The following is a 26,596-nucleotide window of genomic DNA, read 5'->3' on the forward strand; positions in this document are numbered from 1 at the left end:
CAAGCTTTTCAATGAGTGGACGATTATTAAGATAAGAAAAATGTAATTATATGACCGTTACATCGATTTGCTTTTTTAATATTCTGTGTACTTTCAGATCAGGTAGTTACTTGTATTTTTAAAATGGTTTTAAACAAAGCTCGATTTTACTTTAAAGACCTAGTAAACAGTCCATGTAAACTTATTTCGATATTTCTATATTACAACTTTATAATATAATGTAATAAAGAACAGTTAAAAGTATTATACTGTTATCAAGAATAGCGAACTGTTATATAAGGAACAGTCAGCTTTTATATACTGTTAAACAGATAATTGATATTCTGATATAAGGAACAATTAATGGTAAACTGTGAACAAACCTCATCCGAAACGTATATTACAGGACAAAAATAAAGTGTTAATTGTTTCCGTGCAAACATGTGACCAATAATTGTTTTGTTATTGTGTGTTTTTTTTTAAATATTTTGATTGTAAAATAAAAAAAAATAAAAACATATATGGCGAAGAGGGACAAGTCTTAAACAGGTGTTTATATCATGACCAATTAAGCGGGACAGATACGCATGCGCTTTTAACTTGTAATAGATAGGCATGCGCCGTTGATAAGTTATTGAAATTTGTTCATACGCATTTCTATGGAGCGCCCGTTTCGAAATGGCGGAGTTTAGTCCTGGGTTGAATAACATGTAATAAAGATTATTATAGAAAGGTACAGTAAAAGTACATTATTTGTTTTAATGTAAGACAATTATGTTAGATTTTATTTATGTTAAACAAATTTAGCATTTTAAATTAAAACATATTAAATCATTTGACTTATATGCCATTGTCAAACATATGATACTGATACCAGAGTATATTGGCAAGAAATACTTTTAACGAGAACAATATAGGGCTGCAATAATTTATTTATATTTAAATGTCAGGATCGTTTTTAGAAATGCAGACAAAAGCGTTATTATAATGCAGAAGAAAGTGTTTTGACTAAGTCAGTAGTCAACATTTTATGTTAGAACTGTACATATTTTCCGGACAAAGGCGGTTGCAAATCAGTTTTACTTCCTGTAAAAAAGATACTTGGCCGAGGTAAATATGTTGTTTTGAGAAAAAATATAACGTTATAATGACAGAGATATAAAAAGCAATGTAAATAATTTGTGAGAGATAAACTTAAATATCCGGGGAAAAAACACTAGTAAGTGAAAGAACTTAAAACACTTGAGTTCAATTCAGGAAAATATTTAACTTATCTTAGAATGGCCCAAACAATTCGCAGATTTATCTTGTAATTTAATGAATTAATATTCAACTTAAATTCAGTTCTCTATTGTAATTTTTAGAGATGTCTTATAAAAGGCTATAGTGGAATAGTGTGTTTATATCTTGGCACAGATACACATGCGCTTTTACTGTTTGATAGATGCGCATGCGCTGTTGATTTGTGAAAGATAGTCATACGTAGTAATATGGTGCACCCGCTTTGAAATGGTGGAATTTTGTCCTGAATAAAATATAATGACAAATTGAAAATATTACAGTAAAATGTACATTATTTATGTTTCACTGGAAAACATTTATTCTAAACTACTCAAATGCTTAACTCATTGAATATTTAAATAGAATATTTGCATCACATTTCGCTCATCGAAACAAAGGTTTTTCTTAATATGACTTTGAGCAAAGTGTGAAACCAAAGTATATAGAACAGATATACTTTTCAACATGAACACAGCATCGCTGCAATAATTTGATAATTTATATATTTAATTTTAGTATCGCTTGCAGATGTTCAGACAAAATTGTTGTTATTTTGCAATAGGAAACTATTATTTATGTGTCTACCAATTTATTAAAAACAGTACAGTTTTAAATTTATCTTTTTCTCTTGAAAATGCATACTTTAACCTAAATCAAAAGTATAAACTAGACAAAGTTGGTAAAGAGTTATAGAGATTTTTTTACTGAACATTCATATATTTTAGTAATGTCCATTGGTTGTTAAACCCAAGAAATCGAAAATTTTACAGTTTATAATATTGTGAGGGTTTTTAAACAAAACTCATAAATTGAATGTTGTTTGACTTAAGTAGGTATGTGATATGATAGTAATATGATATTAGGATTTCCATTGAGATTCTACGAATAACAAATGCTAAACAGTGTTTGTGTTGTGGCTATAAGGCGACGACCGGAACTAATATATGTGTATAAGTTAATTCCTCTCAATATTGATATGCCAAAGAAACAATGGCTTAAAACAGAACGCAACTGGCCTTGGACAGAGTAAAGTTTTGCATTCAATTTTAATCAGCTAGGCGATCATAACGAACATGTTTATTACATTTTATTGATGGCGTGTTGATATTTTAAAAAGAGATTTACGGATTAACTGCGTAGAAATGTTATAAATTTGTCTAATAAGCAGTCGCGAAAATTTATCAATGCATAATCATAAAATTTTGTGGTCACTTAATCAGTGGTCCCTTACAAAAAATATCATAATGCTAGAAAAATAGCATACTTTATATTGTTCACATGATATTAAAGTGACATTTTCAAAAAGCTTATGCAATGATATTCATAATTATGAATAACACAAGCTAATGTGTATACATTTTGTATCTTTCAAAAGCTTACGTAAATTCTTCGCTACCAAAACGTTACTTTTGTTAGTCAGCGGTACGGAGAGTTTCGAGTATTATACACTTCCTATTATTGACTATAACTTTTTTACTTATACAAGGTAAATTTGTTGCGACGTCCAAGACCAGATGGTTATCTGTATGCTTTAAAATGTGTGTCAATATGAATGGCATTTAAATACATTCGTTTCTTAATCATAGTCAACGGTTTTCTTCATGTAAAGTACGTTTCTACTAATCTTTTACAGTACAATTATGTAAAGTGACAGTAGAACATATAATTTATCAATAAAAACAATATCAAATCAACAGTTGAGTCAATTCTTCATAAGAAATTTTAATACATGTTTCTGGAAGTTTAAAATTGATTAGCACTTTTTTCAAATTTAACTGCATGACAATTTAAAGGATTATTGACAACATTCCTACATAGTATACGCTCTAAGTTCTACATATTCTACAATTAAATTGTGTCATGAATTATTTGCTTTTCACTGAATTGTAAAATTCTAATATTATGTCTTACATGACATGCTAAATCTTAAGTTTCTTAAATCGTTGAATTCAATTTCATTCCTGGCAAAGTCCTTTGATCGGTTATCATAACAAGTCTTTGATATATCCTCTTTTCAATTTAATTAATCTTTTATCAATATTCTATCAGTGCTCAGAGTGTAAACAATGAGTTACAGCCAGGTAAAATCTTAAAATTTAAAGTTTAAGATTAGGAAAGGACCAATTTTGCGCTCGAGGTCATATCATGACAACTTGAAATTTTGAAGATTGATACGAATGCGCTGAAGTTGTAGATTTTATCTTGTTTTGATTAAAATGTCGGAATTCAAACCTTGGATAAGTGTTTATTTAAGTGTCATAACAACAACACGTTGGCCACGAAGCCACTTAAAGCTCGTTATCTTTTTAAAAATCATAAATAGAATGCAATGACTCCCAGACCTAAAAATAGAAACAAAATGTAACGGTAATATGACATTTTGTTATCAACAGCCCTGGCGTTGTTTTTTTTTTTCAAAATAGGATAACCTTTAAATGAGATCTTCATTTTAATTATGTGGAAAATTTGATGCTATTCTGTTGAAATGATCATAGGGGGTTTTATTATTTAAGTTCCTTAAATTGTATTAGTTCCCTGAATAAGATGTCTGCCAAAGCTAAAAAAGAAAAACACCTATGACCTTCATATCTCCTGAAATATCAAGTGTATTTTTATGAAAATTTAGGAATGGTCTTTGGATAAATTTCTGTCATAATCATAGGGTTAAAATATAAAGATTGTGTAGTAGACCAGGTTGTTTCCCTTTCGTTTTATTTACGCTAATGGTACTATTTCTGACGCCTAGGTAACATTCTTGAAATCATTCGTCTAATATAATTTATTAAACAAATAAAGATCTTTGATATAAATCTGGTCATAACTTGTATAAGAAAAAAACAATGTTGTAAGAATTGAATATTTACATAGTTTCATAAGTTGATGCATTTAAATAAAGTATATTATCTCTTGTTCAAAACATTTATTAAACAAATATTATCAAGAAGCTTGGTGTTTGGTTTATTTATACTATTAAAGTCCAGAATAAAGAAAACAAAGTGGGTGCAAGCTTCAGCCCTTCATAGAAAGTAGCATTAAAAATGGAAAGAAACTCGCGAAGCCATGTTGTAATAGCTTTGACACATGTCGCCTCGGTTGTAGCCCCGTATTGCAATATGGGTGTGTATGTCTTTGGAGATAGTATCGCTTTGTTCTCTGTCATTTGGAGTTTACTATACGAAACCATTAAATTATAAATGTAAATAAGGCCTTATAATAAGTTAAATTATTAACATTCGCATTTCATTTTAACACATATTATTTTGAAGATTTTTGATATAAATGGTTGGCAGAAATACAGTATTCCTACTGTCAGTTACTTTGTATATTTTAATTCAACAAATATTATGGCATATAATGTTCATAATGCTACTGTAGGTTATGGCACTCGAGCTGCCATATAGTCTACTTGTATTGTTTGGTTTAATACCTCCCATGCATTTATGGACTCAAATCGGTTGATGCAAGGAATGTCGATTCAAAGGTTTCATATTTATAGAGATACTTCTGATATGTACTCTGATCTCAATTCCGGTGTGACTAATGTCAGGTTTTGTCAATGCTAGTAATTTGCGCCAATCTCAAATGCAAATAGGGTACGCGTCTATGTCTCACATATTACAAGCTTGACAATATATATATATATATATATATATATGATTTCGGGCTGGATTTTCTAGGACCTTAGTCTCAATCTGATACTATGCATAATGCAATGACGATGTAGCTAGTGAGATTAGAATAGCCCCCCCCCCCCCTCCCACAATTTTTTGGGGCTGGGGACATAGTTTTATTCGATTGATTGAAGTAAAATGCTTTCTATTATAAATGGAATCTTAAAAATGTGACAAGCGTCGCAGCGAGAACGGCCCGCTTTATCAGGAATATGTGAGATTCTGTACGAAACTTGTGCTCTTTACGCAAATGGTATACGAGCATCTGGTATCGGTCGTTCTCCTTTGCAACACATTGCATGCACGCTTAGAGTTCATGTCATTTGCTTTGAGTGGCCATTCCCTGATTTCTGATCATGAAAAAGAATATATAATGCTTGTCTGCGATTATTTTACACAGATTGAAAGAAGCCATTGGCCTATCTGATATACTTGCTTTAACAGTTGCTAATACTTTTAATTGGTTACATAAGATAGGTGTAGTTTTGGTTGTCCATAACAAATCCACATCAAGGGAGGCAATGTACTGCTTATATCGTTACTGTAGTTTGAAGGTTATTGGGAATAAATAGGACTACAACTTGTCCTAAAAGTGATGTACAAATAGTGATAAATGTACGTTGAACGTATGCTTTTAAATGTTTGACATGAAAACCAGAATATTTTGGACGATTATATATTTTACATACTCATGGTGTGACACTCCTCTGAACAAGCTTCAACAAAATGTTCACTAAGTCTTCTGATGTTTGGTCAAGAGATAAATATGCTTTTTAATGTTAGTTTGTTTGAAAAGCGAAGATATTACCACTAAACAGTACTTTATCTATATGTATATAACATATTGACAGCGATACGCCTCTTGATTTATATTATGTCTTTGAAATTGATTTCCAAGTATTATTTATTATACTTGTAGGTAACAAATTCGTTAACAAAGATGCCTTAAAAAATGTCAGTATCTTACAATAAAAAGGAACATTGTACTCATATAATTTAATTCATAGCAGAGAAAGCTCATATAGAGAGGGAAATAAACTGTTTTCACATGTTTTAAATAATTATTTTGTTAACTGATGTCCCATTTCTATGTTAAGACCATGCAAAGAGATCTTACAAGTAAAGGTTTTCAGTGTCAATAACCATGTTAAAAGCATACTAGACTGTTTTTTTCTGTAGCTAAAACGATTTCAATAACTTCCCATTATCAACACAAATATTTAGTGACATTGTTTTTTTTAATCTGCATGACCCAGTATGATTTAAACAACGCATATGTTGATCAAACCCGATGAATTCCATTTATATTGGAGGTAAAAAATGCCTATACGTCAATGGAGATTAAAAATCACAATTTCCAATAGATAATTGTTGGTATCTAAGGGGAGTTTAAACAAATAAATATTTTCAAAGATAAGAGGAATGTTATGAAATGACAGTAAAATCGATTAGATTTTTGTTATAATTTTGAGTACTTTCTGATCAAGTTGATACTTGTATTTTTTTAACTGGCTTTTCACATTGCACGATATGAGAGTCAACTTATTCCCGTTGTTCTATGTTTAAGCGTTATAAAATACTGTAATAAAGAACAATAAACTGTAATGTACTGTTAACAAGAAATGTGAACTGCTATTTACTGTTATAAAAACAAATTAACAGTATAAGCAATTTTTTAAAAATAAAAATAAAATAAAAATGTTTTTCGTTTTTGTCTTTTTTTTAATTTTAAAATGTCTCTCTAGACACACTTGTTGTTTTGTCCAGATATGAATCCTTTCAATTTATCAATTTCAAACTTTGAAAAAATATAATCAAAATTCAATCATTTGACGGTTTAGGTCATTTAGCGGTCAAGGACATATCTAAATTATTTCATATGTCTGTTTGGTAAAAAGTGTTGTTTTATCCACGTATGAATCAAATCCGTACATAAATAAAACAATTATGACAACTAAACCAAGAATTCAATAATTTGACACTGACGGGCAAGGTCATTTAAAAGCCCAAAGATAAGGTCAGTTCAACCTTTTATAAGTTCTCGTACAAAATGTTGTTTTGACATAGTATGAAGATAATTCATTTTTGTTATTACTAAATATAATTATCAATTACCAAGTTGCTTGCAATTAGAGCAATAAAATGTCAAGGTCATAAAACAGTCAAAGTCAATTTGAGTTAAATGTTCATTTACGTTTTATCCTAAATAATGTATTGTTAGAATTTTAAGTCAATTCATCAGTTTAAAGTAAAGTTCTAGCCAGTAACAGCAAAAAAGAATGGAAAATTAAATAACGGTCAAGGTCATTTATAACTAAAGTTCAATGTAAGTCTGGTATCCTTAAATGTCTTGTCCAAAGGGTTGTTGTGGCCAAGTATGAAGAAAATACACTACGAACTTAAAAGTTATGAACAAGGTACACTTTTGTAGACGGCAACGCCGAGATTACTGTAACAATAACTGTATTTATTTTATCATTTAAAAGTCGAGTACAAAATGAAGTGTAAGTTGTCTTTTTGCATACATGTTTCCAACACTTTCTTTTTGTTGTGTTTGTTTTTAAATCATTTATTATAGAATTAAAAAATGTAAAAAGAGAAGGGGACAATTCAATGTATATTTTTATCTTGACTTGGACACATTAAAAAACATGTCAAAATAACGAATCATTTATGGGAAAGATACGCATGCGCTTTTGATTACTGACACATACGCAGATAAGTTAATGAAAGTTTCATTGAGTGTCCGCTCCGAAATGCCGGAATTAAGTCCTGGATTGGATAACAAGGGACATTATTGTTGTGCTTGTGGTATTTTTAGTTTCAACTTTTCGGCATTTTCTAGTTGGGTGGTTCAAATATTCCTACTTGAATAATGTTGAATCACCCTTAGGATATGTTGCCTGCTTTTTAAATTTGTCTTTTGACGTCTTATCTGTGATATGCAGGCTTCATAACCTCTGATCCCCTTTCAAAATTCCATTTTATTTAGTTCCGCCCATTGTTTTCTCGTTTAGGGCACACGCTTTTTATTAATTGGGGACCATACGCCGCTTTTCATGGAATGGCACGGAAGTGTCACATTGAAGGTTCCATGATAACCGCCGTATGAACACATCTGCGGATGTTTCTAAATTCAAAATTTTACTATTTCATGTTTAAATGTTGAATTCTGCTTAAGCCGGTGCTAGGGGGCATGGACGGTAACTTGCACTTTCCAGTACCGTCCATGAACAGGCTCAATCAAACCGAGCCTGCAACATTTTCAATTTTGTCGTGTTGGGCTTTCTTTAGGGATTCTGTATTTATCTATTTTATACAGAAAGTTACCATAAAAAGGTACATTTATTTATTGTATTTTAGTGTAAACAATTCAGTTTAAGTTCATATATGCTAAACCAATTAACAATTTCGTATTAAAACATACTATTTAAATCATTTGACTCATATGACCTTGAAGAAAATTATGAGTTTATTGGAAAAACAACAAATTTTTAATTTTTAAACAAGATAAATACATCGCTGCAATAATTTATTGTATTTAAATGTCTGTTGTTTTGAAAAAAGTTATGACACAATTATAACAGATACATAAAAATCAATGTAAATTATTTGTGAGAGATAAACTTAAATATCCGGGGAAAAAACACTAGTAAGTGAAAGAACTTAAAACACTAGAGTTCAATTCTGGAAAGTATTTAACTTTTCTTAGAATGGCCCAAACAATTCGCAGATTTTTCTTGTAATTTCATGAATTAATATTCAACTTTATTTCAGTTCTCCTTTGTAACTTTAAAAGATGTCATACTATTTTTAAGGCCTTTGGCCAAAAGAAATATGCGGAAATTTCCCAAAAGTGTATCCAACAAATACTATATCATTGTACCTATCTTGACCTTGAAGAAAAATAACTTCTATGAAAGTTGGCACATAATTAATATATGACAAGGCGATGAAAGTATTCGTTAAAAAAGGCTTTTTACGCATTATTTCCGAGTAAACAGACCCAGTTAAGATATATTTTAGATTCATGTTATAATGAACAGCTTAAACAAACGTAGTTAAGAACGGAAATGAACAGAAAATGACTGCATTGCTGGTCTGTAGTTTAGAACTCCCTGTTTACAGGTGACTAATTTTTGTGTGTGTTTTTGTGTGTGTGTTTTTTTGTATTAGATACGCATGCGCCTTTACTGTTTGATAGATACGCATGCGCTGTTGATTTGTGAAAGATATTCATGCGTAGTTATAGGGTGCACCCGCTTCGAAATGGTAGAATAAAAAAAATAAAATTGAAACTATTACAGTAAAATATACATTATCTATGTTTTACTATAAAAAATATTCTAAACTGTTCAAATGCTAAACTCATTGAATTTGTAATGAAAAATACATACAATCACATTTCGTTCATTTAAACAAAGGTTTGACTTAATATATAACTTTGAGCAAAGTATGATACTAGAGGATATCGAACATATATACTTTTAAACAAGAACACAACATCGCTGCAAAGATTTCATAATTTTTATATTTAATTTTAGTATCGCTATGAGATGAACAGACAAAAGTGTTGTTATTTTGCAATTGGAAATGTTTCTTACATTTTATAAAAAACAGCACAGTTTAAATATATCCTTTTCGCTTACAAAAACATACTTTAACCTAAAACAAATGCATAAACAAGACAAAATTGTTTAAAGAAATATAGGGTTTTCTACTGAACATTGATATATTTCGGTAATGTCCTTTGGTTGTTAAACCCAAGAAATCAAAGACTGTAGAGTTTATTATATTGTGAGGGTTTTTAAACAAAACTCATCAATTGAATTTTGTTTTACTTAAGTGAGTAGAATATAAATTCATTTAAAAAACCCAAAGAACTAGAGCTTATATATTTATCATGAAACATCTTCTAATATGTGTCTACCACGTTTGTTCAAATAAAAGCCCCTGGGTTAAAATTGGCCCCGCCCCAGGGCGCCTATATACAGATGAGCGATTTCAGGGCCATTATGGCCCTCTTCTGTAATAAAAGTCTTTATTGGAGTAAAGAAGATATGTTTTTCTGCAGGAGATGGCAACAAATAAGAAAGAAACTTCCACAGGTCAAAGTCAGGCAGATTATGAGCAAGCTAAGTTAGGTGAGTAAATATTTTAGTTGATAGTGTACACTCCAGTGTATGACATTTGGCAATTTAAAAACGTCATTGTTACATTAGTATACCCCCAAAAACGAAGTTTCAGAAGGGGGGGGGGTGGGTGGCTTATATATAGGAGTCAGCTTGTAAGTTCGACCGACCCCCTGGTGTCGAGGTCAAGGTCACCATTACTTTAAATAGAAAAATGTTTGACCAGACATTAACTAATGTTAGGATTGCGCTATTGTAATCAAACTAAGTGTATAACAAGCTTATTAAAAGACTAGGTTGATATTACAGGGGCAGCGGTCAAGGTCATACATAGGGGTCAAAGTTCAGATAAGAATATGAACATGAGTAGTTAAACCATTTAGTCATCATTTATTGAGGGATTGAAACACAAATGGTCATCATTATCATAACTGTTGTAATGTACATGTAATTAAGGTTATTAATATATCGAGGGCTGAAAGCGAAACTAGTGTAAGTGCATTTTCAAACATTTTGCAGGAGAAGGAAATAACTGTTTAAATTTATCATTACTGTATATTTTAACTAAATACTACAATTATATGTGCAAATCAACTTTTTTCCCTACATCTTTGTTTTGATCTTCAGATTCACTCATTACAGAAAAAAATATTACAATGAACGTCACTTAGAACAGTTTCAGGGTAAAAAACTTTTAAAAATGTTTAAAAAAATTAAATGTGAAAAGTGTGTAAGTGCAGTTATTCTTGATTATTTTTTCAACTATTTATACCCCAATTAATGTTGTTTTGGTTCTAAAGAGCTGTTGTTTTTTTTATAATATCCATCTTTTTGTAAAATGTCAGTTACATTGTTTTCACATTTATAAATGCAGACATTTAAAAGTCTGTCATTGTCACTTACATAGTGGTAGGATCAGCTCAAAAAGTTCCAAAAGTTATCTAAGGGGAATAATTGAAAGAATTAAGTCTGGTGTTTAATTTTATTCAATGAAATTTATTAGTGAAATAAAATCTGTATCACTCACAGTTTATCACTGATATAGGGGAATATTGGTTTAGAAAGCAATTCGAACCACAATTTGGTTTCAGATTGTCATGTTACTTTGGTATAATAATCACTTAAGTTTTTTTAAAAGTTAAAAAGGCCTTAAACAGTGTCAAGCCAATTGCAAACATTGGAAAGAATGAAAAACAATGTTATTTTAAATGTTTTATTTCAATTAAACTTTAACTAGAATTCATAATTTTGGCAAATTAAGTATGCAATTTATCTTTAAGTAAATCATACAATACTTTCATTCACTAATGTAAAAACAAAAGCAAATTAATGCATCTGGACATGATGACTAATGTCTTCACTACTTTTTTATGAAGAATACCTGGTCACCTCGCTCAGGTAATTTGAGAAATTCATCATTACAGATACAATTGTTTGCTTAATTAACTTATCATAAAAATTTCACACACAGGAGTCAATATTATGTTACTATTTACAATGTTAATTTACTTTATTTCATGCTTTCCAGTGTTTTATTGTAATATATCAGATGATTATATTCTGATAAACCACTAGTGAAATTTATAAAATATAATTTTCACTGTAGCCGGACTATATCTGAATGCGGATGAAAAGAAAATCATAACTAAATGAAATAACAGGCAGAAATAAATGCCGATATGCGTAAATTTTGCTTCTTTAGGAAAAGAAAGTCGATGTCATCATACATCATGTTAAAAATGAAACAAAATTAGAGAAATTGAACAGACCTATATTTTAAAATATTCATGATGTGACGTCATGAAGTGATGACGTCACAAAGGAGAATGCGTGACGTTACGCGGCAAAATAAGTAAAAAATACTTAAAATCACTTAAAAAGCAAGAAATAAAAAGAAAATTTATTTGTTTTACATATAAGATTGAAATATATTTCATTCGTGAACAGCAGCTATTATATTTTCACTCGTGGCTACGCCACTCGTATTGCATCTGGTAGTCACTCAATGAAATTATATTTCAATCTTATATGCAAAACAAACAAATATCCTCTATGTAAATTATTTAATAACAGGTGATATCATTTGTGCCAAATGGCATTTTCAATGCACTGCTGTCACATACCATTGATCTGCACCAAAATAGTAAACTTTTGCACCATCGTCATCATTTGTGCTATTTTCATTTTACCAATTGCAATTACAGTGGTGCAATTGAAATCACACATCAATCACACATGGTTTGACCTTTATGATTTGTGGCACAATTGATATGAAACTTTTTGTGCATATGATAAATTCTAATTTGCCCAATTGGCACATTTGCAATTGCCCAGGTGATACAATTCTAATAAATTACAGTTTACCATTGTAGAAAATGTAATATACATGCATATGTATGCCGAATAACATGTAGGTAAATCATATATACCTGTAACCACACAATTATAATGCAAAAATAATATATAACTGCTTGATTTATTCAACAGCTCGAAATGCCACATGGACTTTGTTATTGTTCAAGCATTTTCATAACCATACAAAAACAGGGAACACATAAAGCTCAGTAACATTATAACAATAGTCACTATTATATTACAATTATCAGATGGAATCATGAAATAGAACTCCTCTAGTATGAATTGCCACTTACCAGAAATTAACATTATACATTAAAATCCAATAATTTTGATTTAACACATTTCCAATAACTATCTATTATGTTATGCACAAGATGAGAAACTTATAAACAATTTAAATGAAGAACAAATCAGTATTTTAAGTTTCAGTGTATTTTCATCAAGTTTATTGTAATTACATCAAGGACAAAAACTGCCAGTATGATTGAAATGTTCCAAAGCTACTCCTTATTAAGAGGTTAATACAGTATTCAGAAGTAACATCACCAATTCAACATCAACAAATATTACAATATTCAGTATCTATAATTTAACAAACAAAACTTAACTTCAAATCTACTTTGCACAAGTTGCATTTGCTTCTTATAAAAATCAAGATATAGCTGCTTTTAGCAGATGCAAAATATACATGAAATATAATAGAGATTTACTTTAGAATGACTATAATACACACAACTATGCAATAATTAACAACATTTTTATAACTTATGGCATATACATGTAATCTAATGCTATAATAAGTAGCACAATTTAATATAAACTTGAACTGAACATTGACCCCTAATGAACTGGCCTAAAGCGTGGTAACTACTCAAAATTTCTATCATAAATGCATAATGGGTAAGCATCACATTGATATTAAATTAACAATCTTTATAAAAAATCACTTATCTTAATAAGTTTCTTATACAAGGATTTTTTCAAGGACTCTTGTATCATTTTTAAGCCACATTATTTTTGTGGCTGTTCAACACTAGTTTCATGTGGCAGAAAAGCATAGAAAAAATGGTTTGCTCTAGGAATGATGTTATCAAGGCACAGAGTAATAAGGTCATTATATTTATCAGCACTTATCTTTATATAGTCATTTCTTAATTTAGCCAGCCTCAAGTCTTTAGGGTCAGGTACACTGGCAATATGGCGTCTAATACGTGACACTAGACTTACGACTTCAAGGACAGGACTGTCATAATCGTATTTAAACTTGTATTTATTTGGTTCATTATACTCAACTTTAAGTACTCTTACTTGACTTATGAATACCTTTTGCCTTTCTTCATTTAAGTCAAAAATTTTCAAACACTTGAATGGATAAAAGTTTAAAAAAAAGAAAAATCATGCAAGGACATCTCATGAACTTTGTATGGATGCCTACGTCTAGCTGTTTGTATAATACCTGCCCACTGACTAGTTGTGTAAAGGTTTAAGTGTCTGGTAACATTTTCAACTGCAGCATGAATACTATCATTCTCATTAAAGGTATGTCCTTTTTCAAGATATTTATGTTCTATAGCTTCAAGATTAAATTTTTGTAGACAATACCATAGCATTGTAATGTAATACCTATTTTTGTTTTGAGCAGAGCAGTTATCTGAATAAAAAATGAACCTTTTGCAGCCTTGATTAGCTCTTTCTTGTATAAATTTAAAGACACATGAGGCTATTTCACATGAACCTCTACCAGCTGTGGTTTCATCCCATATAAAACAATGTCCATCTTTATTACCCAGGTTGTATATAGAAAAGTTATAAGTATTGAGTCGCCTTTTGAAAAAAAAAGGCAGACGATTTTCCGTGAGGAGTTTGTAAAACCTGTTCTAGGTCAAAACATGCTACAGTTATTTCCCTATCTGATATTGCCCTATTTTTGTCATAAACTTTACTCTCTTGAGCACGCTTGCTGTTTCTAATGTGATCTTTGTAATTCGCTTCCATCTGCAATTTAGTTTCTCCAATTGCATTTGAAAATGAATTGCAAAGATCACATTGATCATTTACAGGTTTATGAAAACTGATGTTGAACTCAGTATTAAATATTTTACGATAAATATGAACAGGGACAGTTTCAAAATTATGACTGTGACAATAATCACTGTATAGATCATACATCTTTTTAAGACTTAAAGAAGAATCAATGTATTGGCGTTTACTATTTTTACGACAATAATGTGAATCAACTGTCTTAAAAGATTTTATATGTTCCCTGACAATATTAAGTTTTGTGTCTGGTACTGAGTTAATTCTGCTGCCATCAGACCTCCCTCTAAAATCTTTCTCTACCACCCCCTGTATCTGTATTTTGGAATGAGCAGTCATTACAACAGACTGGCCAATATCAAGTGTATTAAAAAAAAATGTTTGCATACACGGACAGGGGAATTTGAATCTGAATTTGAAAAAAAAATATTTGTAGGAAAATTTCCTGCGTGAAGTCAGTTTTTTCTTCCCCTACTTTTCTCACATTTATTAGTATTACTTATAATAAACTGCCTAGCACTGTATCTACCTCAACTATATCAGCATCACCACTACCATTTACATTCTCAACTCTATCGCCACTACCTTTTACATTCTCAATAACAAATTCACTATCTGACCTACAACTGTCTACCATATCCTCACCTAGCACTGTATCTACCTCAACTCTATCAGCATCACCACTACCATTTACATTCTCAATAACTAATTCACCATCTGACCTACAACTTTCTACCATATCCTCATCTAGCACTGTATCTACCTCAACTCTATCAGCACTACCATTTACATTCTCAATAACTAATTCACCATCTGACCTACAACTTTCTACCATATCCTCATCTAGCACTGTATCTACCTCAACTCTATCAGCATCACCACTACCATTTACATTCTCAATAACTAATTCACCATCTGACCTACAACTTTCTACTATATCCTCTCCCAGCATTGTATCAAACTCAATTCTATCAAGATCACTACCACCCTTAACACTCACACTAAGTAATTCACCATCTGACTCGCATCTCTCAACCACATTTTCTCCTAGAACTGTGTCTACCTCAACTCTATCATCATGACCACCACCCTTTATACTCCCACAGGCTATGTCATCATATGACTTAGAACCTTCAACCGTATTATTAACTAGCTCAGTATTTAAATCATCTTTTTCAGTATCACTAATACTAGAAAATTCAGAATCAGACTTGTCTGTGTCATCTGAATCAGATAATTCTGATTCAGATAAAAGTTGACTTTTCATTTCTTCTATCAAATAAAGATTACAGGCATATTCACCTTCACTCATTGTTGTAAAACCTGAAAAATCACTAGAAGAATCTGAAGAATCTGAAAAGCAGTCAGAATCTTTACCTTTAAGTATTGTAACATGATTAATTTCAAAACAAACTTCAGTGCATGAGAGAAGAACTGATGACAGGTGTCGAATAAAAGATATTAAGTTTTCCAGAGAGGAGTGTCCAGTCAAAACAGCCATCCCTTCAGAACAAGGCATCCCACATTCATTTCGGCTGTGTGGATCGAACAAATAGAATTTGTCATTTGTTTTTATAACAGCCATAGTGTAGCAGGCAACTGTTAAAAAGCAAAAGTCATTCATAACTTTTAGAGAATCGAACAAATTGAAAAATGGTTCCTCTGTTGTTTCCCTATTTATAGTTCCACTAAAAGCATTCAACATTTTCATCTGAAAATGAGACGTCTGTTTTGGAAGTTCGCTAACAAGAAGATACTTGTCTACACATAGGGATTGATATAAGTCATCCCCATCATTTAGGCTTTTGTCAAGGTCACTTTTTTCCAAATTGCAGGTGACTTTTCAGTTGCAAAAACCATGGAAGCAAGACTATTTGCCGTACATTGTTTTCCAGCACTCTTGAAGATTCCATCACCCCGATGTCTTGTTGCTTGTATAGATAACATTCTGCAGTGAAAGTTATAAAAGTTTATTTAAGATACTTAATGAGCACTTGTAATTGTGTATTGCAAACATTTTGCGTTCAGAGTCCAATCATATGAAAATTTAAATATTCCCATGAACATGAATTTGTTCCATGCAAAGGTGTGTTCATGAACATGCATATACAGTGAAACTCGGTTATAAGGAATTTGTTCGGACCATGACATTTAGTTTACTATATCTGAGGTTTCTTATAAACAATATAAGGAAATAGAACAACTTATATATAGCAAACATAAAACGAACTGCTCACTTGATCGACTATTTAATATTTATAACTGTTATTTATTCTTATTATTAAATTATTGTAAAATCATTACAAATTCAGAACTTTGTAACTATATAGGTGTTAAAACTTCATATTTTATCAATTTTAAAATCACATGCTTTTGCCGTTTTACAATGCATACACATAGTTCTACCTTTTCAACATAATTATAAATCATAAGCATTTTATTTCAGGAACGGGTATAATGATGAAACAAGATAAACATTTATTAATTGTCTATTTTTTCATGTGACTTTGTATTAACGGCTCCGTGATAAATGCACTGAACTTTATTTAGGAAAATCAACAAAACAAAATACAAACAAAAATACACAGTTAATATATACAAATAGAAGGTAAATGTAAATCATGCCATTCCAATTTTATAATGGACCCAAATTATCTTAATTTACTCTTTGTATTACAAAAAGTCACAGATTATAGATTACTGGTTTCGATAAACATGTATCACACTTGAGCGGTATTGTTGCATCTTTGTCTGCTATTTAAGTCTGTCAAGGTGTGAAAGCATGTTAGGTATGTGAAAATCACAGTTAGCTATAAACAACTTATTAACTGTGGTAAATGGTTGGTGGGGACCTCAGTAACCGATGATACGCTTTAAGCGATTTCACTATAAACAAAGTATCTGATACACCGTATATATCTTCCGGCTAATCTATATCTGATACACATATATATCTTCCGGCTAATCTATATCTGATACACATATATATCTGCCGGCTAATCTATATCTGATACACATATATATCTGCCGGCGAATATATATCTGATACACCGTATATATCTTCCGGCTAATCTATATCTGATACACATATATATCTTCCGGCTAATCTATATCTGATACACATATATATCTGCCGGCTAATCTATATCTGATACACATATATATCTGCCGGCGAATATATATCTGATACACCGTATATATCTTCCGGCTAATCTATATCTGATACACATATATATATGCCGGCGAATATATATCTGATACACATATATATCTGCCGGCGAATATATATCTGATACACATATATATCTGCCGGCGAATATATATCTGATACACATATATATCTGCCGGCGAATATATATCTGATACACATATATATCTGCCGGCGAATGTATATCTGATACACATATATATCTGCCGGTTAATATATATCTGATACACATATATATCTGCCGGCGAATATATATCTGATACACATATATATCTGCCGGCGAATATATATCTGATACACATATATATCTGCCGGCGAATATATATCTGATACACATATATATCTGCCGGCGAATATATATCTGATACACATATATATCTGCCGGCGAATATATATCTGATACACATATATATCTGCCGGCGAATATATATCTGATACACTGTATATATCTGCCGGTTAATATATATCTGATACACTGTATATATCTGCCGGATAATATATATCTGATACACTGTATATATCTGCCGGCGAATATATATCTGATACACATATATATTTGCTGGCGAATATATATCTGATACACATATATATCTGCCGGTTAATATATATCTGATACACTGTATATATCTGCCGGCGAATATATATCTGATACACATATATATCTGCTGGCGAATATATATCTGATACACATATATATCTGCCGGTTAATATATATCTGATACACTGTATATATCTGCCGGATAATATATATCTGATACACCGTATATATCTTCCGGCTAATATATATCTGATACACATATATATCTGCTGGCGAATATATATCTGATACACATATATATCTGCCGGCGAATATATATCTGATACGCTGTAAATATCTGCCAGATAATAAATATCTGATACACTGTATATATCTGCCGGCGAATATATATCTGATACACTCGTGATGTAATTACATGTAAACTAGTGAGTACACTTACACTAAATTTATATTTAAACCTCTTTGAAAACTTGAATTGTGAATATGAAAACAGTGTAAGTGACATATGTTTTATAACCTGCATATGTTTTCAATAAAATGTGGTCTATCTTGCTTACAATCACTAATATTGTGTCAATTTTTTTTAATATTAAATAATTTAAAACAATTTTGCATACTTTCATCACTTTAACCTTTTGCTCATAAATGGATTGGGGAAAATTTGAATGTGAAACTGATGTGCCTGTGTCACTTAGTCTAGTTTCACATTTTAAAAAAAAATGGAGCATTTTCACTTACATCATTTGTCATAATATGAGATTATCTAATTTAATGTTGGAAATCATAGAAAATACTTATACAGGGAACAGATATGTTAGTTCTAATCATGATAATAGTAAAAGTGATTTTTGTTAAAAATGTCACTTACACTAGTTTCGCGTTAAGCCCTCGATATGCAAGGTCAAGTTCACTTAAGATGATAAAATGTCGAAAATTTGCCTAAACCATATATTCTCGATGCATGGTTAAATTATAATGAAACTTCATAGAAATGTTTACCAATATGAGAAGCAGTGTCATGTGCATGAACCATGTCTAAGGTTAAAGGTTAAGGTGACACTAAAAAGGTTAAGGTCACTAAAAACGCTTGTTTGGAGCCGAACTTCTACATTCATCGTGGAATTTTAATGTAACTTGGCAAAAATGTTCACCATTGTAAGGAGATTCATCGGTGGATTTTAATGTTACTTGGCAAACAAGTTCACAATTGTGAGGCTTATTGAGCAGACTAACCATGTCCCTGCAATCAAAGTCAAGGTTCCATAGAGAGGTCAAAATTTGTGACCGGGAACCAAATTTAATAATCTTTTATTAATGGATTGTAACACAAATGATAACTATTATGGCACACGTAATGTAGGTTAATATTTGCAAGGTCAGGGTCAAAAGAGATGATAAAATATCAAGATATTTTGATATTTCCAAGAGCATATCTCCTATGTGTATATGAATTTATAATTCCTAAATCTCTGTCAAAAGCTATTGTGACAGGCGTTTCTAGTGACAATGTTGCCCTTGTTTGGCAGGATATTTTGCAGTGTGTGTCTCTTGTCATAAACTGTCACAGTCTGTTAAATATTTGCTGACTGGCTGATTGATCTTTATAATTCAAGGAGGCCCTCAGTACTGTGGTCATTTCTTTAATATATTTTTGTGATTATCTGTCCAGATCTATACTTATTTTATGTATCATTTACCCATTGATTTGTCCTTAACATTTTGATGTCATATTATCATTTAAATTACAGAACGGCAGAAGAAGCTGATAGAACAATATCACAAAACCCTGCTGCAAATTTCTACAACACCTTTACAACCAAAAAGTGAAAAATGTACCTTTAATGACATTTATATTAGACCCAAAATAACGAGGGAAATAAAAGAAGAAAAGGGTGAGACAGAGGAGGTTGAGGTTAAAACAATGTCAGAAATCTTCACAAAGGACGGAGTCTCCCAAAAATCTATATATGTTTTAGGAGATGCAGGGTCAGGAAAAACTAGTTTTTGTAAATATCTGGTCAACTGTTGGTGTTTTGCACACAGTGAGGAACATGAAGCTGACAATGAAAAACATGGAGGTGTCAACGAAATTGAAGGTGACAGTGAAAAGCGTGGACGTGATAATGACGAAGATGAAAATCATGGAGGTAGTTTTTGTAAATATCTGGCCAACTGTTGGTGTTTTGCACACAGTGAGGAACATGAAGCTGACAATGGAAACGAAGATGGCAGTAGCAAACCTGAAGGTGACATTCAGGATAACAGTGATGGCTTAATACACTCCGAATCCCACAATGATGACTCTGGTGGTATCTTAACAGACTTTGAATTTGACATAAATTATGAACTGAAATTCAATGGTGTAAAAGAGATGAAGAAATTTGATATTGTATTTTACATCCCTCTTAGACAGTATCAAAACATTGACACTATTGATGAAATGCTTCAGAAACGTTATCAAATGAAAATTGTAAACACACTTCCTGAAGAGGAATCCTCTAGAGTCATGATTTTGCTTGATGGCTTAGATGAATGGTCTTCTGAAAATATCCCAGAACATTGTATCTTTAAGGAGTACACAATAGTAACTACTTCGCGGCCATGGAAATTTCATACATTAAGATTAAGTGATGTGGAGATTGAACAGTCGCTGAATCTGAAAGGGTTTGATTTAATATGCGAAAGGGAAATGGTAAATAGGACAGTCTCACAATTAAATGTAAGAAGACATGCTAATAAAAGAGCTAGAGACTGTATGGAAAAGCTAAAGGAAGAGTCCCTGGAAAGTTTAAAACAGGTACCAATTATGCTACAACATCTGATATGTCTATGGTTTGATGGTAAACTCGATAAAACCTCAAGATGTACCATCTACACCTGAATGTTAGAATTATTCTTCACCTGGAATGACATGAAAACTACAGGAACAAGTACTCGACCCATGCAGGGGACTCAGAAAGTAAACCTCCCTCAATATTTAGCTGATAAAACCAAATTAAGATTAAACAGGCATTTTATTTATGAAGTATCAAAGTTGGCTTATGAGACACTATTTAATTGTCCGAAGGATAAATCCTTGACATTTGACATTTGTATGTTTGATGAACTAGAAATATCAGATGAAGTAAGAGAAAATTGCTTGAAACTTGGAATAATTACAGAAGATGAATGTCCAAGTTTATCTGTATCAGAACGACCAAGCTCATTTCTCTCTTTTATTCACAAATCAATTCAAGAATTTCTGGCTGCAGTAAATATTGTTATCAATTTCAATTCAAACTTTGGTTTGTCAGATAGTACAGGAAATGTTGAATTTGCCGAAAAGTTTATTTGTAAGATTTTTCAGAAATGTTCAACAGTAAATGATATATTTGGGCAGTCAAATGTTATCATTATGCTATGTGGTCTAGAACCTAGATTAGCATCACATGTTTCAAAATACATATATGGTACTGTGTCAAAAGACTATTGTGTTCAGGAATACAGGAGAACAAGTAGTTACATTTATAGGGATCATGATTGTATAACTGATATTCAAAAGCTTATGTTTGACTCAATGAAAGAATTCAATGCAACAGGTAGTGTAGGAATTAATCCTGTATTTTATATAGGAGATTTGGTCTTTGATATATTTAATCGGTATTGTGATATTGTTTGTTTGGGTATTGATCAGCATCAAATTGTTCCTGACTCTGTTCTGTCTATTAAGGTACATCACATCAACACACGAAATGCTACATTTACAAAATATTTATCAATGTTTCATCATCTTGAAAAAATTGAAATAAGTCATAGAATATGGGGTCATACCAGTAAACAGGAGATTAATGAGATTTACAATTGTGTTTCTGAGACATTTAAAGTAAATACTTTTACATTAAAATCTTTGTCTCTGTCTTTTGATAGTGACTATTCTCTCGGTGGCGTCTCCAACTATGACAAGTATTACCCAGTGTATAAAGCAGTTGTAAGTAACCTACCTAGTATGATCAATCTTGTAGCAATATGTATGAGGTGTATGACAATGAGTCATGATGATACTACTACATTTTGTAATTTTCTTAACAGAACCATTCATCTTGAACAAATACGTCTTCATGAAGTTAAATGTCAGTGTGAGAAGCAGCATAATGTAAATTTATCAAAACATCAAAAACTTCAAAACCTTTATTTGAGGTACGCTGTTAGCGTAAAAGCTGCTGATACTACAAACCTTGAAATATTTACATGTTCTACATTGAGCAATAGTAATTATGAGAAAATATTTGATATTATTAAAATATCTTACAAATTAAAAGAACTTGAATTGTATTTAGATTATTACAATAAATCTCAATTATATCATACCAACATAACAAAGAGATTAGTCACAGTATTACCATTATTACATAATCTCAGTGAGCTTGAGTTATGGTGGTGTAGGTTAACTGACAATATAATACAGTTACCTTTAGAGATGAAGAGTTTAAAGAACATTAGGCTTGATGAAGTCATAATGAGTTTGACATCATGGCAGAAGTTTGTTGATAGTCTTCCTGGTATTCCTCATACCGTAGTTGTGAGTGTTGAGTACTGTTATATAGCAGTAGATGGTAAGGAATGTAATGATGACATGTCACATTTGACATCACAAGGATTTATAGGAGGGAGGGGAAATGATGCTAAACAGTATGCAAAAGATAGGGATCAGTTATTTCATGTTAAATATGATCATAAATATGTGTTTAAATTTTCAACAAAAAAGTGAAATAGGATACTTGTAGGTAACATAGTGTTTAAACTAAATTATTGCCGCGTTAAAAGAGATGATAAATGTGTTGGGGGGGGGGGGGGTGTTGTTTTTTTTATATTAAAAAAAAAAGATTTGAAATTTTAAAATAGAAGATACATGCATTCAAATTATCAACAAAAAATGGAAACAAGTATCCGTGTAGGTACATAGTGTTTGAAGAAATGTTTTGTTTTTCATTCTCAGACACAATAAATTTGTTTTTATTTATTTGTATCAAAAATTGCTTAAGACAAGTAATGAACTTATTGTTGTTAAGTAAAATAATGAGTATAATACATTATGATGAAAAACAATTCATAAAATATTGATTTCTGGTCATTTTAACAATAGTATTTATTATTATTATATTGGAATTGAAGACAATTATATTCAAATTGTGTTTATAGAAAAATTAAGGAAAGAAAGAAATGCAGTGAAATATAATAGATATATTAATCTAACTAAATGTAAAGGTTATTTTTAAAGATCAGGCGAGGATAGTTTGTAATAAAAAGACAGACATAACAGTGATTTGAAGAAAGTATAAATACATAAATAGATCAGTAAATAAATAAATGAATAAGTGAATTTAATGAAAATGGTGATTGGTGATTTACTTTTCTGACAGGTTATAATAATCTATTTTGAAATGAGATATGGGTTGAAGTTGTTTTTATTATCATTGAACAAACTGTAATTTATAAATGGATACATTAAAATAAATTAAAAAAACATACAGAGAATGATATATACATGCATATAAATGTTATATGATATAGGACAATGGAATGGTATATATAAATACCAGTTATAGGATATATAAGACAATGTAATGGTATATATACATGTATATAGTATATATATATAGACGATAAAGGCAGTTGAAGAGTCAATAAGCACTTGCAGCTGACAGCCATGTATATTTTTATTTCAATTGTACATTTCTATTGAGGATTGATATGTATTAAGGTACAATGAAATCATATCTACATCTATGGTGTATAACTTGTTTTGATTAAAAATTATGTTGTATTGTCTATGTAGTAACAAGTAATAAGTCAGTTCTCAGTTGCCCCTCAGGGATATATACAAGTCTATAACTGAGGGAAACATACCAGTTCTCGGATGCCAATATGCTATTTCACACAGACAGCCATATTTTATAAGTTTATATACTATCAGATGTTTATGTTCATAGATAATTTATGTAAAAGTTGAATTAGAAATTTTTACTTAAACAATGTGTCACATTTTAGTACCAAGACATTATAACATTATATAGAGGATATTTGTAAAGTTCAGTGTAAGATCGGAATATATTTCACTGAGTGAGCACCAAAAGGTATATTTCACGTGTGGCTCAGCCACGAGTGAAATATGAACTTTTGGTATTCACAAGGTGATATATATTTTGATATTTCACTAAACTCAACAAATTTCCTTTTTATTGTATGTAAAGAAACGTTTTAAAAAGACATTTAACCTAATACTTCATGCAAATGAAAAACGCGTCAAATAATAATGCAACATAACGTTATTTACGACGTCACATCATTACGTTGGTTTCCAGTACTGTGCACGCTGGTATTTCACTGAAACAACATAAAGGGGCTTAAATTAAATACAGTGTTTTAAACCGTAAAATTATCAGTTTTATATCACTAATATATTTGTATAACCCACCAAAAAGCATGTAATAAAAAAGGCATACATTATTGTACATAAGTTATATTTCTGCTGATGTTAACATAATTATGATATCTTATTTTACATGTATTGCAATACATATGTTACATGCAATTATTGAAAAGTTATGCTGTAATCCTGTGTCTAAAAATCCATCCAGGGTAACCAATGCATACTGGTTGTGAATACACTTCATTCGAGATGAATGTAGTTCAGCCAAATAAGTGCCCCTTGGTTCGGACAATGCTAAAATAAAGATTTCAGAGAGTAATGATATAACTACATATTAACGGTATGTTAGATTTTAGCTCACCTGTCACAAAGTGACATGGTGTGCTTTTGTGATAGCTTTTCGTCCGGCGTCCATCCTTTGTCTGTAAAACTTTTACTTTAAACAACATCTCCTCATAAACCCCTGAGCTAATTTCATCCAAACTTCACAGGAATGTTTGTTTGGTGGTTACCTTTGAAATTTGTTTAAATAATTTAAATCGATACAGAAATTTGGTTGCCATGGCAATCAAAAGAACAAAACTTACAATTTAAAAAAAAAAAAACTCTAAAGAGCTAGAGTTTAGATAATTGACATGAAAGATCTTCTAGTAAGTCTCTACCAATTTTTCTCAAAATAAAAGCCATGGTGTCAAAATTGCCCCTGTCCCGGGGGGGGGGGTCAATGTTTTTCCATATATGTTTATAGCAAAAACTTTAAAAAATCTACTTTAAAAAAATCCAAAGAGCTAGAACTTACATATTTAGCATGACACATCTCCTAATGAGTGACTACCAAGTTTGTTCAAATAATAGCCCTAGTGTTAAAATTGGGTCATTATTTTTCCTGTATGTACGTAGAAAAAACTTGATAAATCTTCTTTAAAAACGCAAAAAGCTAGAGCTTAGATATTTAGCTTGAAACATCTTCTAATGGGTGTCTACCAAGTTTGTTCAAATAAAAGCCTTGGGGTTAAACAATCTTCTTTAATAAAATCAGCAGATCTTGAGCTTAGATATTTAGCATGAAACATTTTTAGTGAGTGTCTATTAAGTTTCTTTTAATAAAAGCCTTGCGGTCAAAATTGACCCCGCCAAGGGGGGCGGGGTGGTCATTGATTTTCTTTATATGTATATATTAAAAACTTATGTTTTTTACACATGCACTATTTCAGATACAAAAATGAACTTTGTGATATCAGTTTAAGATTTCGATTTTTGTTTCTGCTTTTGTTTATAGTTTACAATATTACTTGTTCCTTGTAATAAAGATGTTTATAGTTTACAATATTACTTGTTCCCTGTCCTAGACATATTCCCTGTCCTAGAGATGTTTATAGTTTACAATATTACTTGTTCCTTGTCATAGAGAGTGTCTGAATACAGTTGTGGACAGGTGAGCGATTTCATGGCATCATAGCCCTCTTGTTTATGCTTGCTCATGTTAGTATATACCAAGATCAAGATATGTTAAATATCAACATATGTTACATGTCTGTTTGTTACATGAAATTCTGATTAATGTATCTACTACATATGTAAACATATTATTACATGTTAATAAATGTTTATTGCATAATTACAAGCTACAGCAATCCTTTTATGAAAAAAATACATTATTTTATAACAAGAAATGTTATGTGACATGTAACTATACATACATTTTAAACAGTTATACCTGTTTGTTTTAAAGGCCCTTTAAGCCTTGAAAATGCAATCATTTTTATTTTTTAAAAACTTTATTTCTTTGTCCAAAAGTTTCTAATTGGCCATATATCTGAGCCATTTTTAGTTTCTTTTGCATTTTAGCAAATAGTACAGTTATGATGAATAAGTATTTTATATGGATGTGAAATAACCATTTTGTTTACATTTCGCTACACTTATCATATTTAGTTTTCAAACTCAATTCTTTTTTGCCAGGTGATAAGAATATCACATGTT

General features: G+C 30.9%; 1 protein-coding gene across 1 annotated transcript; it reads left to right on the forward strand.

Annotated features, from left to right (window-relative positions):
• Positions 1-600: 600 nt before the first annotated feature.
• Positions 601-21,085, forward strand: LOC132721015 (uncharacterized). The gene is made up of 3 exons (XM_060705262.1): positions 601-712; positions 10,006-10,075; positions 19,953-21,085. The coding sequence occupies exons 2-3, from the start codon at positions 10,009-10,011 to the stop codon at positions 21,083-21,085; spliced, it is 1,200 nt and encodes a 399-aa protein (XP_060561245.1). The 5' UTR covers positions 601-712; positions 10,006-10,008.
• The last annotated feature ends 5,511 nt before the right edge of the window (positions 21,086-26,596 follow it).

Source organism: Ruditapes philippinarum, unplaced genomic scaffold (genome assembly GCF_026571515.1).
Source record: "Ruditapes philippinarum isolate M1 unplaced genomic scaffold, ASM2657151v2 ctg1178_1_1_1_1, whole genome shotgun sequence".
NCBI lineage: Eukaryota > Metazoa > Mollusca > Bivalvia > Venerida > Veneridae > Ruditapes > Ruditapes philippinarum.